We start from the raw sequence: 12,218 nt of genomic DNA on the forward strand, positions 1-12,218 counted from the left end.
TTGAAATGCATCAGTCTGGAAAGGGTTATGAAGCCATTTATAAGGCTTTGGGACTTCAGTGAACCACGGTGAGAGCCATTATCCACATATGGGGAAGACTTGGAACAGTGGTGAATCTTCCCAGGAGTGGCAAGCCTACCAAAATTACTCTAAGAGCGCATCGACGACTCATCCAGGAGGTCATGAAAGACCCCAGAACAACATCTAAGGAACTGCAGGCCTCACTGGCCTCAGTTACGGTCAGTGTTAGTGATTCAACACTAAGAAAGAGACTGGACAAAAATGGCAACCATGGAAGAGTTCCACGGCGAAAGCCACTAGTGACCAACACAGCATTTCATAAAAACAACATCATAACAACAGTCAAACATGGTGGTGGTAGTGTGATGGTTCAGGACCTGGATGACTTGCCATAATTGAATTCTGCTCTCTACCAGAAAATCCTGAAGGAGAATGTCAGGCCATCAGTTTGTGACCTCAAGCTCAAGCGCACTTGGGTTATGCAGCAGGACAATGATCCAAAACACACCAGCAAGTCGCCTTTGAATGGCTCAATAAAAGCAAAATGAAGGTTTTGGAGTGGCCTAGTCAAAGTCCGGACTTAAATCCGATTGAGATGCTGTGGCATGACCTTAAACAAACCGTTCATGCTCGAAAACCATCTAATGTGGCTGAATTAAAACAATTCTGCAAAGAAGAGTGGGCCAAAATTCCTCCACAGCGATGTGAAAGACTCATTGCCAGTTATCGCAAATGCTTGATTGTCGTTTTTGCCACCAAGGGTGGCACAACCACTTATTAGGTTTAGGGGGCAATTGCTTTTTCACAGGGACCAGGTAGGTTTGGATAGCTTTTTTCCCTTAATAAGTGAAATCATGATTTAAAAAATGCATTTTGTATTTACTTGGGTTATTTTTGTCTAATATTAAAATTTGTTTGATGATCTGAATCATTTAAGTGTGACAAATATGCCAACAAATAAAAAATCAGGAAGGGGGCAAATACTGTTTCAGAGCACTGTATGTGTGCATGTATGTATTTATGGATGGATGGACATGTGCTTGGTTCACAGCATGTACACATGCATATCCAGTAATCAGGTTACTACAGTGCATGTGTAGGTTTACCTGATTTCTCAGATTTTTCTTATGCGCATGTAAGGGTAGTGGGGGATGTGTTTCTGATTAAATATGTTTATTAAATATGTCCATTAACAGCTGTGCATTGTTTTCTCCTCTGAGAATAGTGAATCGTAACAAGATACTCAATTCAATCCTTTTCTAAGTATGTCCCATTAGAACCAGCATGCCACTACATGTTTAAAAAATCACTGTAGGTCTCTCTTTTCAGCCTTTATAAGCACTGAATTAAAAAATCATTTATAGCATTGTAATGTTTGTGTAGTGCTATAAATATTACTATTTGTCGCCTCTCCTATACCCACATGTGAGTCTCTTGTTAACCTGCCTATTTTTAATGGGCTGTTGCCTGTGTTATTGGAGCTACTTATTCCTTGTCATGAGTTAGCCCCCCTCAAACAGTTCTACTGTCAGGGCTGGTCGAATGGCAGGCGTGAACCCAAAAGCAACGACACTGAAGCAGAGTGGGGATGAGCAAAGTTCTTGGTTTATTAAAACGTAGCAGAGGTCAGGATCCAGGCAGTCAGTCCGATACAAGTAAATCCGTCAAGGAGCAGGCAGAAGAGGAGTCCAGGGAAAAAGCAGAAAGGTCCCGATGGGGATCAGGCAGGAGATGAGTTGGGGGGGAAACCCTGGAAGGATTAGGCACGAACACACTAAACGATCTGGCAGAGGACAAAGGAAACAGGCAGGGGGAGACTAATGAGTTGATGAAAGGAAGGAAGGTGTGTCTGTGGGTGCAGCCGGTAGAGGGATCTGCGACATGAGGAAGTGCAGAGCAGAGAGGAGTGGCTGAGTTCTGAAATGACATCACTTTCTCTGGCAATTTACAATACACATACCAAGTGTGAAGCTGGTTAGATCAACGCTTTGTGAGATATGCATTCCACTTACAGACAGACGTACGTATACAGACAGAACGACGTACATACAGGCAGACATACACACAGACAGAGGTACAGACAGACAGACTGCCTGACTGACATTTGTAGAATTAGTAGAAAGATAGACTGGAGGTTAAATTCCCCCCACCTATATCTCCTCATAACTATAGTTGTGGTCTATTAAATACCATTTATTTGTTTCTAACCTCTTAATAATCTACATAAAAACACTTACAGTCAGACCTACTGTGACTGTACCCATGGTGTGTGTGCTAATCATCTTGGTTTTCCTCAGTTTGATTTTGGAGATGTTGCAGTCATCCAGGCTATCCATACCATAGAATACTGTCTGGGCTGCATCTCCAACACGGCTTCCTACCTGCGCCTCTGGGCCCTCAGCCTGGCTCATGCACGTAAGTACATGTTGTCTTAAGAGGTTGAAGTTAAAAACCCTATTTGTCTGCAGTATATATATAGCAGTAAATTAGCTCAGTGACATTGGAAATCCTATTTAAGTCAAGTCCATTCATGGCATGTTGTTATCTTTGTGTGTGTGCAGAGCTGTCGGAGGTGCTCTGGACCATGGTCATGCACCTGGGTCTGTCGTCCCGGAGCGGGGGCGGGTTCTTTGGTCTGTCAATTATCTTCTCGGCCTTTGCCACTCTCACTGTCGCCATCCTGCTTGTCATGGAGGGGCTGTCAGCCTTCCTGCACGCCCTGCGTCTGCACTGGTTAGTCACACATGCACACACACACACACACATACAGCACCCACACTCACACAGCCGACATGCATGCTACCAAATTGGTATTATATGTGTGAATGCGCAAGGCGAGCAAAAGCAGTCATGCATACACTCATCACGTTTAAAGAGCATAATTCCCAGTAGACTCTCATAAGCCTGCACATTGAATTCCACATTGATTGAAAACATACACACAGTGAGCTGTCTCTTACCTCTCGAACCAGGTATCACTGCCAGAGCTGTAGCTCTTCAATTTTGCATGTACATGAGGAATGCAACATGAAACATTCCTGACCCAGAGTGGTTTACCAAACTGTGGGAGCAACAGGTCTCAAGATAACCTCACAAACACCCAGCTCCATCACCTCCTAGCACTACCTCCCTCCTGCTGAGCCGGCCTGCGCCAGTGTAAACTGCTATGACACACAGGGAAGCTACACTGTATAGATCACAGGAGATCCAGTGTAAATAAATCATGGATTACCCTGACACAGGGAGTGAGATAAAACTATGCATTAATACAAATATATGTATTAACAGGTAGCAGGATTTTATTAGAAGATAACAGCTATAATCATGAATCATATTAATACATTTTAACAGATGGGATTCTCAGTAATAACATTTTGAAATGTGCACACAGATTGTGTTCTACAGAGAACTATGAGGAGGAGGTACTGTATAGTGAAAGTGATGATAAATGTTCAGTATTCCATGAGGAAAACATCCCTTTCAGCACAGAGCACATAATGATATAAATCCAGGGATTCATGAGCACACAGGGGGTGTTTCATATACACAGTGGGCTTCTCTGTCAGATAGATGTGTATAAATGGCTTAAAGAAAGTAAAGCGGCAAAATTCTGGGAAGGAGAGAGAGCGTGTTTTTTCAAAGGTGAAAGAGTATTTTTATTTATATTTTCACAGATAATTCTATCTGTGTGTAGATAGAATTATAAAAATATGTTTTTTAACTAACTAACTTGAGTCAGATCTTTAAATGTGGTCATTAGTTATTTCATCATTAAAGACCAAACCAACTGTCTTTTATATATAAGCTTGAATATTTTACTAAACTTTTCCAAACTTTTCTGATAAAATTATGAATAATTCAGCAGAAATTTCATTCAGCAATAATGTAACATTCTCCCGCTTTTACTTTGTAGTCTCAACTGTTACTACACGATGGAGATCAGCATCTGTTGCACCAGAAAGCTTGTGTCTGTCCAATATAAAACTAGAAAAAGCCAAAATGATCAGATGTTATTTTTGCCAACCACCCCTGTGTTCCTTTGCATACTCCTACATGCAGTATCTGCCTCACACATGGACCATATCGTCTGTTCCAGACAGGCGGTCGTATGGGACAGAGGTTTTCATGCAAACCAGACTGTTATGGAAGCAGGTGTAATCAGCTGAACAAGCAGTCTTCATTAACACAGAAAAATATGGAAAGGCAAAAGCTTGACACCAGGCCAAAGTTAACTTTGTCTGCTTGGAAGCAACTGCAGTGATTTTAAAGAGATCAGACAAGTGGAGGCAACAAGATACTTCATTGCAAAATACCTTTTATAATGATATGATACCAAACATCTGTGGTATTGTGCAAATATGTTTGAAATCTCTTTCTATCAAGACCCATCTTTGCTGGATCACCTGAACAAAGTCATTTTTTGATTGAAGGGTTACACATGAAGCGCATATTTTAGTTTAAATATTTTATTTAAAGAAAATCCTATTTTCACCGAGGGTTGAGTGCACTTACACCAAAATAGGAATTGTTTGGCTGCATGTTAAATTCTGCCATAATCTGAAACATTTTAAAGGCTGGTTTTATCAGACAGTATTACCTCACAGATAAGATACTGATGCTAATGCTGCCTGATAAGTAACGAGCTAAGTGACAAGACCGGCAGGAAAATCCAGTGGGGTGGTCATATTTAACTTGGGGCTCAATTTCAAATGTCTGTCAGTGTTTAGAAATGGGTTTGGATGAAAGGCCACTAGTGACCCTCTTATAAACTTACTTGACGCTCAGAAGTGGTCTCATGAAGAAATCTAAATTGAACACAAACCAGAAGAACAGTGCTTGCATCCCTGGCTAAACAAACGTTTTCTATTTACCATGAACACACGCACACTCTGTCCTTTTGTTCCAAATACTCACTTGAGAATGAATCCACCTCTAAAAAGTCCCAGCAAATGAGTAACATGTGATCAGCAGATTTAGAAAGCTGCTGGGGCTTTTGTTACAATTTTTTTTTTTTTATGTAATACATTAACTATCCATCCGTATGTGAGAGCTCAATGCTTCAGCATCACAAAATGCTCTCAGGCTCTTGTGTGTGTGTAACTGTGATCTTGAGGCACTTTTTTAATAAAGCAGCAGCGTGTCAGCTCAGCAGGTCTCAGCAAAGGTTAAAAAGAGTAGTGGAGTATTTTTCACAGAGGGGAGTGAATGGAGATGTTACAAGTAAACAGCAGTTAAGCCGGAGCCTCTGCTCTGCAGTCCACTCTTCACACACACATGCTGATGAGTTATCAACACAAACGCACATCAGAGTGGGTCCAGCTTAGTGTTGGTGCTAGGAACAAGTGTTTCTTTCCACCTCCACAGCTGTGTGCAGAGGTAGATGAGAGGTTCTCTCATTTCCTTCCTCTTTTTAAGTGTTGTCCTCTCACACAGCTCTCGCAGGCCAAATATTTGCCATGGCCAGGAGACATTCCTGAGCACTCCCCTCTCTGCTGAGGCCAGGAGCCAGCAGGAACCCAAATCCTCTTAAATGAAGATGTCAGGCGTTGTCAGAATTTGAGAATTTCAAGGACTGTTCTGAAAACCTGACACCCTATATGTATTGACCCAAAATAAGCGGTGCTGTCATTTTATCACAAAATGAAAATAAATCCAGTGGTAGAAGCCTTGAAGTTTGGCCTGCAATGTTTTCAACAGATGCATGTTTAACTTACTTTTAAACTGTTGATACTGTCATAAAAAAGAAAGTAACTGTGTATTTAGTTATTAAAACAGACTATGGTAAAAAGTTAATAAAAATTCTCATTTATTTTCAAGCCATTATAGGTCAAAAGTTAGTTTTTTTTTAAGACTGACTATTCAATTTAACATTAAGCAGAGTATACAGGTTATTTTAAAAATAAAAAACTGCAAAGAATTTAATAATAAAAAAGATTATCCAATAAATATTTTCAAATGTCTTATTCAGAGCTGTTGCTGCATCTAAGGTTAACCCTTGTCTCAAAGATGTTGTCAGATGTGAATGTTCTTCTTGATTTTGATCCATCACCACAAACCCCTGATTTAATTTCTTGTGTTTCTCTTTTTCTTCGTTTTTTTAAACCCGTTCTTGTATCTGTAGCAGAAATGAACAGAACTTGATTTACTCGGTCACACTCACTCGGGTAGTTGAGAAGTTAATTATCAGTATGACATGAACATGAGTTCTTTGGACGTTATGAGGAGGCAGCACATCAGAGACCAGCTTCATTGGCAGAGGTCTGAGGGGGGAGGGGTTGGGGGTCACTGACAGACTGCCCTGACTCTCAGCTGCCATATTTGGTCACATGGTATTCCCCATGCGTTCCATCCACTGACTCTCACAGTTCATTTCCACAAACCTCTGTCATCTCTTCATGTGCAAATGTCTGTGACATGCTAAACAAGAAGTGAAGGTGAAGACAGCTCAGGAATTCAAAAAGGCTTTGATTCCTCCCACCTCTTTCTGCTAAGCACTGTGGAGCTTGTCCCAGGCAGAAATGTGGGCCCACATTCAAGGTTACCATAATGACAAAACATTTGTCATTAGTCTTTGTCAGTGATGACATGTAATAGAAAGGACCGCTCTCAATTTAGTTTTTTTATTTCTGTCGTTCATGTTATCTTATTTCTTTAATCACAGAGTTCTAAAGAATTAAAGAATCATAATTTTTGTATTTCTAAGTCGCTTTTTATAACCATGAACTGTGTCATAGGCTAGGTCAAGCTGCCTCCATGTTTCCCATCCCTGCATCAGTTACAATTCATAAATCCTTATAAACCATTTATTGACGGCACATTAGTAGAACAGACTGAAAGATATGTGCATAATAAGCCCAGGCTCAGAGGCTGAAACAATATGTTTTCTGTGATGAACCAGTACTCTGTGGTACATCCTGTACCAGCAGGTTTTTATCTTAACACTAAAACTTAAGGTAGAATTATCAGACAGAAACCAAAATGCATTTTTTATGCTTTCAGGCAGGTGACAGCTACAATACATTCTGTTTGTAAACTCAGATTAAGTGTTTAGGTTTCAGTTGACAAAGGTAAAGGTTACAATGACCTTTATCTGAATCTGGAAAAAAGTTTAGAAATATATACACAGAATCTGCAATATTGACGGAGGCATACAACCGCAGTGTGTTAATTAAAAACAGTATCCTTATCATCTATTTTTCACATAATACAGCCTTTTCAAATATTCTGAGGAGAAATGGATGGGACGTGTGGGAGGATTTCACTTTATCTTACTTTCATGGAATGTGCCCTACACTAAAGTCATTACAGCCCCAGGAATTTTGTCTTGGTTACTTTCAAAATGTCACTTTGTCCTGTTTACTGGTTTAAATACAAATACCCGTTCAACTACATTCCAACCTCCTCAGTTTTACTTTGTGTTAACCGCTAATTATTATTATTGCCAATTTTAGCATGCTAGTATTCTTCACGCAAAGGTAAACATGAGCAGCTAAAGTCCAGTGTGGCCTTTCATCCCTCTGACATTTTGTTTTTCATTACAATCAGCGCCTTCAAACAAGTCATTTAGATGGTGCTTCATTCATGTCCAAAGGCAAAGGTGTTTGCACCTGCACCAACTGACTGCACTTGGAGTGTGCCATCACAGAGAGGGGTGAGACAGTGATACATGGAATGAGAGTGAGATGTACAAAAGAGACAAATTCAAACCCTACATGCTCGCTTTGTGTGAAAGGTGTGTGTGATGTAAGCCTGTTAAAGGTAGCAGTAACTGCAGCTATGCAGCTATGCAGCTATGCTACCTGAACAAGCGATGCTACTGCGCAACCTACGCGCGCAGTTGGGCGAAGAGCTTGTGCTGCTCATTCACTTTGAATGGTGTGGTGTCATGTGTTGCTGAACTTTGTTGTGGTGCAGTTGCTTGGCCTTGCTGTTGCTAAGTAGAGTAGAAGTTGAGGAAAGCTCCGCTCAAGCTCAACTTTTGAGGTGGCAGCGCAGTCAATCTAACCCTCAACAGGCTCCAGGATGTTTAGCCAATCAGGGGAAAGTTTGCTCTGAAGGAGGCATCTTAAAGGAGGCCTGAGCTAATATTCCCTGGTTAAGTGAGAGCTCAGCTGAGTGGCTGCCTAACAGACGGTCTGGGATAAAGGACTTTTTTGAACTGTGAGGAATATAAAGCTTCACTAGTTTAGTCTCAAAATAAAAATATATGGGAGCTGGAAGTGAGGTGAGCAATATAGTCTCCTTTCAAATGTGCTGTAACTTTAAACTTTAAACTATTTTGATGTGCTCCCACTTGTTCTATTTTGCACTTTTATTACATTCATAAAACTCTGTGAACCATTTACAATTAAAAGCCATTTAGTTTCTCAGTGGACAGAAACCCTTAATTTCTAAGCAGGATTCTCATTGTGAAGTATTTGTAGGCATACCATCATTATGACAAAGCAAAGATGATACACACTCTGGCATGCACATTATCTGACAGGCACTCAGAGCTTATTTAGCCATGTTTTTTTGCTGGCCTGTGTTTAATGGCCAACCTTGTGTGAGAAACTATGGTGGGTGTGGTAAAAGAGCCACTAACAGGACAAAACAAATTAAGGTCTCCCTCTGAACCTCACATGCATTCAGTGTGCGGGCTTGAGAATAATACTCTTTACTTCTCCTGGCTAAAAACAATATTCAATAATTAAGAATGGTTTTCATTGTTGATGTATTTTGCCATAATTTCAAATCACACTTCTGACCACCACTGCCCTTCTGTTTGTCTCTTCCTCTCAGGGTGGAGTTCCAGAACAAGTTCTACTGCGGCCAGGGCTACAAGTTTTTCCCCTTCTCATTCGACAGCATCTTGGAGGGGCGATTTGACGAGTGATCAGACCTCAGCCCCTCTAGCATGAACAGTCCTACTCTCCTTTCTGTGTTGTTTGAATGTATGAACCCATGTGCAGCCCTCTGTCACCCTCTAGTGGTAATTTGTAAAACCTGTGCATCATAGCTGTAATGTGGTCTGGAATGAGGCTGCGCTCTATCCACAAAGGAGTTTCTGTTGACATGACTCAGTATCATCACTGTACTGAAAACTCAACGTGGTTCCCCCCCCCCCCCCCCCGCTGTGATAACATCTCCCAAAAACTCTGTAATGTACACACATTATTTCACTTTTAAGCACATCTAAGAAAATAACCATTTATATTTTGAAATTGGAGCAATGAAATGCCATTGAAATAAAGGTCATATACTGAAAAATCTAAACTTTTCACTTTCTCATTTTTGGACACATTTCATTACAAAAACTACAAGAACTACAAAAAAGAAGATCAGAATATGAAATAGCTGAAATAACCATCTAATGTGCTGTGTGTGCAGCGTGGCTTCATATCTGCCATCTCCTTACAGGTAATATGTTTGGTATAACTGCAAAGCAATATGATTCTCCCAATATTTAAGCAGTATACCAATATTAGAAAAAAATCGTATGGTATAAAGTGGATGTGTTGTTGTTATCAGACCATAAAGTTGTGATACATTGAGAAGAGAACAGAGCGGAGATTGTGCCCCTCGTGCTGTGATCTGTGGCTTCCTTGTGCTCATTCTGTACAAAGTGTTGTAAACCAGTTGAAATACTCAGCGGATAATTTATTTTAAAAGGTCTATGTTTGAGGAATAACCTACCAGTAAAAATAACATCACCCTTGAAAAGCTCACGAAAGACGACAGACATGATCTACAGCTGATGATGGGCAGTGATCTGTGGCATGGACTGTAATGTGTTTGTTGCCAATAATAAACAGTGACTTTGAGTTTCATCTGGTGTTTTTTTATCCTGTCGATCAAGTGTTCGTTATAATTAAATTGTTCATGTGCGAGTTACAGGTTCAGTGTGTAAGATTTATGTTAAAGGGATCTATTGGAAGAATTTGATTATAAAATAATCCACGTGATGTTTTCCCTTGTGTGCTTCATCTAAATTGTACATCTACCTTTAAATACTTTATATTTACATTAGGAGCGTGTCCTCTCTACAAAGGCCACTAATTGTTTTACAGTAGCACAAACTGGACAAACTAAACACCTTTTGAGTTTTTATGATAACTGAAGGCTACCACAGGTTCTCTTTCATGTTTGGAAGGGGAAGATGAGGTGAGGAGTATTCAGCATGTAACATGCAACTTCACCACTAGATCTGACTATATTCTACATCACATTACATGTCATTTGGCAGACGCTTTTAGCCAAAGCGACTTAGTGCATTCAACATCTATGAGGGACCATTTAGGGGTTCAGAATCTTGCCCAAGGACACTTCGGCATGCTGTAAAATCCAATAGTTGCCCTGACATACATTCATTAGTTAACTTTACTAGGTTACCAACAATATGCACTTATGACTGGTATTTATCAAGTAACAGTTACTTGCATGGTGAAAAACGCAAAATACTTAGTGTTTAGAGTGAAGATTACTTTATTTAGAGTTATGCTCACTCGCAACAATAAGTAGCCAACACAGTCTCACTCCCACTGCGCATTCAAAGAAGAAGAAGAAGTGTGCATGCGCAGTAGCAACATTCAGTCTCTCCCGCGCGCCAGTCCAGCACACAGGCCGGGGCACTGAGGGCAGCCTGCTGACTCGACTTTTGCGCCGTCTTGTTTATTCTTTTGAAAAATAAAAAGGTAAGTTATCAAGCAAGTGTTTCTGTTAATATGTTTTAATTACTGCTACGACTGTTAGCGTTTGCTAGCTAGCGCTAGCGTTAGCGTTAGCCCTAACCCTGATTTTTAAATCATGACCTCTACCTCTGATATTTAAAAAGAAATCTTAAGACATCATTTTAGCCTGAATTTTAAGCAAGGTGCCTCCATTATTAGTTGATTTTGCCTAATGCTATCTTAATTTTTGTGCCCTTGCTCACCTGTGGTTTTTGTTTTTGTTGCAGTGTCTTTCTATCACGTGCAGCACATTGGGTGTAGACATGTGCTATATAAATTAAGATTGATTAATTACATGAATACCTTTGAGGTCTAATAAAATTAAAATGTTACATTTTCATATTTTTCCATCTGCTCCCATTCTAAGCTGCTGTGCCAATGTGAGGACAGAGAACTACTGCATAATAGGAGCAATAAAAAAAAAATCTGATAATTTTTTTTGACGAAAATTATTAGGAAACTATAGCCCAAGGTTGGATTTGCCTGAACTTGTACTTTATTATTAAAAACAGGTTCCTGTAATACCTGTGTTAAGCATGCACATATTAAGGAACGTGTCAGTAATCTACAAACCACGACATCAGTGGAACTTCCTTGTAACTACAATATTTTTCTCTTTCAGAACAAGTGCTCAGAGCTACTGAAGAGCTGCTTTGACAATGTGGGCCCAGTGCACTGGAGGTGAGATGCCAGTAGTTTATATTATGGGGGACATTTCATCTTAAAAAATCCAAAAAACTTCTCATGAGCCATAATCCATATGTCCAGAACCAGCGTCATGTAAATTTATGTGCAAAAGATGCCATTTAATATATGTTTACAGGCTAAATCCGTCTGTATGCTGTTAGCTTTTAGGCACACGTGCACGAGCAGTCATTTTGTAATTTTGCATGTTGCGGGTTCCGGACATATGGATTATGGCTCATGAGAAGTTTGGAGGGTTTTAAACCTTTTTTGGGGGTACTTTTATTCGGTTTTGCCTGTGCTTACCGCAGACATCCATTGTTTGGAAAAATACAGGAAGCTGTTTCCCTGTGGAGCTCCAGCAGTGCTTAGAGGGCTAAAAAACCTTCACCTGACATCTTATCAGCGAGGGGGTGAGTAGATGATGACCGTATTTTCATTTTTGGGTGAACTATTCCTTTAAGGAGTTATAACCACCAGCAGTAGAACAGTTTTTGACAAAGTGCTGCACCTTAATTAGATTAAATTGAGAGACTATTCTTACTTATAATCTCCTTTGAAAATATTTCTTGCAGATGCTTTGGAACTGTAAGCAGTGCCTCTTTTCCGCAGCCAAAAGAGGACAGTTGTTAAAACACTGTCGCCTAAAACATGGAGGTTTTACTGTAGCTTCTGAATGCTGCATTATCTATAGCTGAATTTGTTCATCATCCACTTCTAGAAACCAGATGTGACAGCGGTACGCACCGTTGTACTCCGAGGCCTCCCTGTTCTACTTGGTGATGACCCCAGTGACTTCTACAA

The 12,218-nt window shown here is 40.2% G+C and overlaps 1 protein-coding gene across 5 annotated transcripts in view; it reads left to right on the forward strand.

The window, feature by feature from the left end:
- The window catches only part of atp6v0a1b (ATPase H+ transporting V0 subunit a1b), a 28,382-nt gene extending 18,552 nt beyond the window's left edge, over positions 1-9,830 (forward strand). For all 5 annotated transcript variants that reach the window (XM_062378549.1, XM_062378548.1, XM_062378550.1 and 2 more), the window contains 3 exons: positions 2,319-2,436; positions 2,583-2,754; positions 8,803-9,830. In XM_062378549.1, the coding sequence (XP_062234533.1) occupies positions 2,319-2,436; positions 2,583-2,754; positions 8,803-8,896 (384 nt within the window). In that variant the 3' untranslated portion in view covers positions 8,897-9,830. The remainder of the gene's footprint in view (positions 1-2,318; positions 2,437-2,582; positions 2,755-8,802) is intronic.
- Positions 9,831-12,218: the final 2,388 nt, after the last annotated feature.

This window comes from Platichthys flesus, chromosome 20, assembly GCF_949316205.1.
Source record: "Platichthys flesus chromosome 20, fPlaFle2.1, whole genome shotgun sequence".
NCBI lineage: Eukaryota > Metazoa > Chordata > Actinopteri > Pleuronectiformes > Pleuronectidae > Platichthys > Platichthys flesus.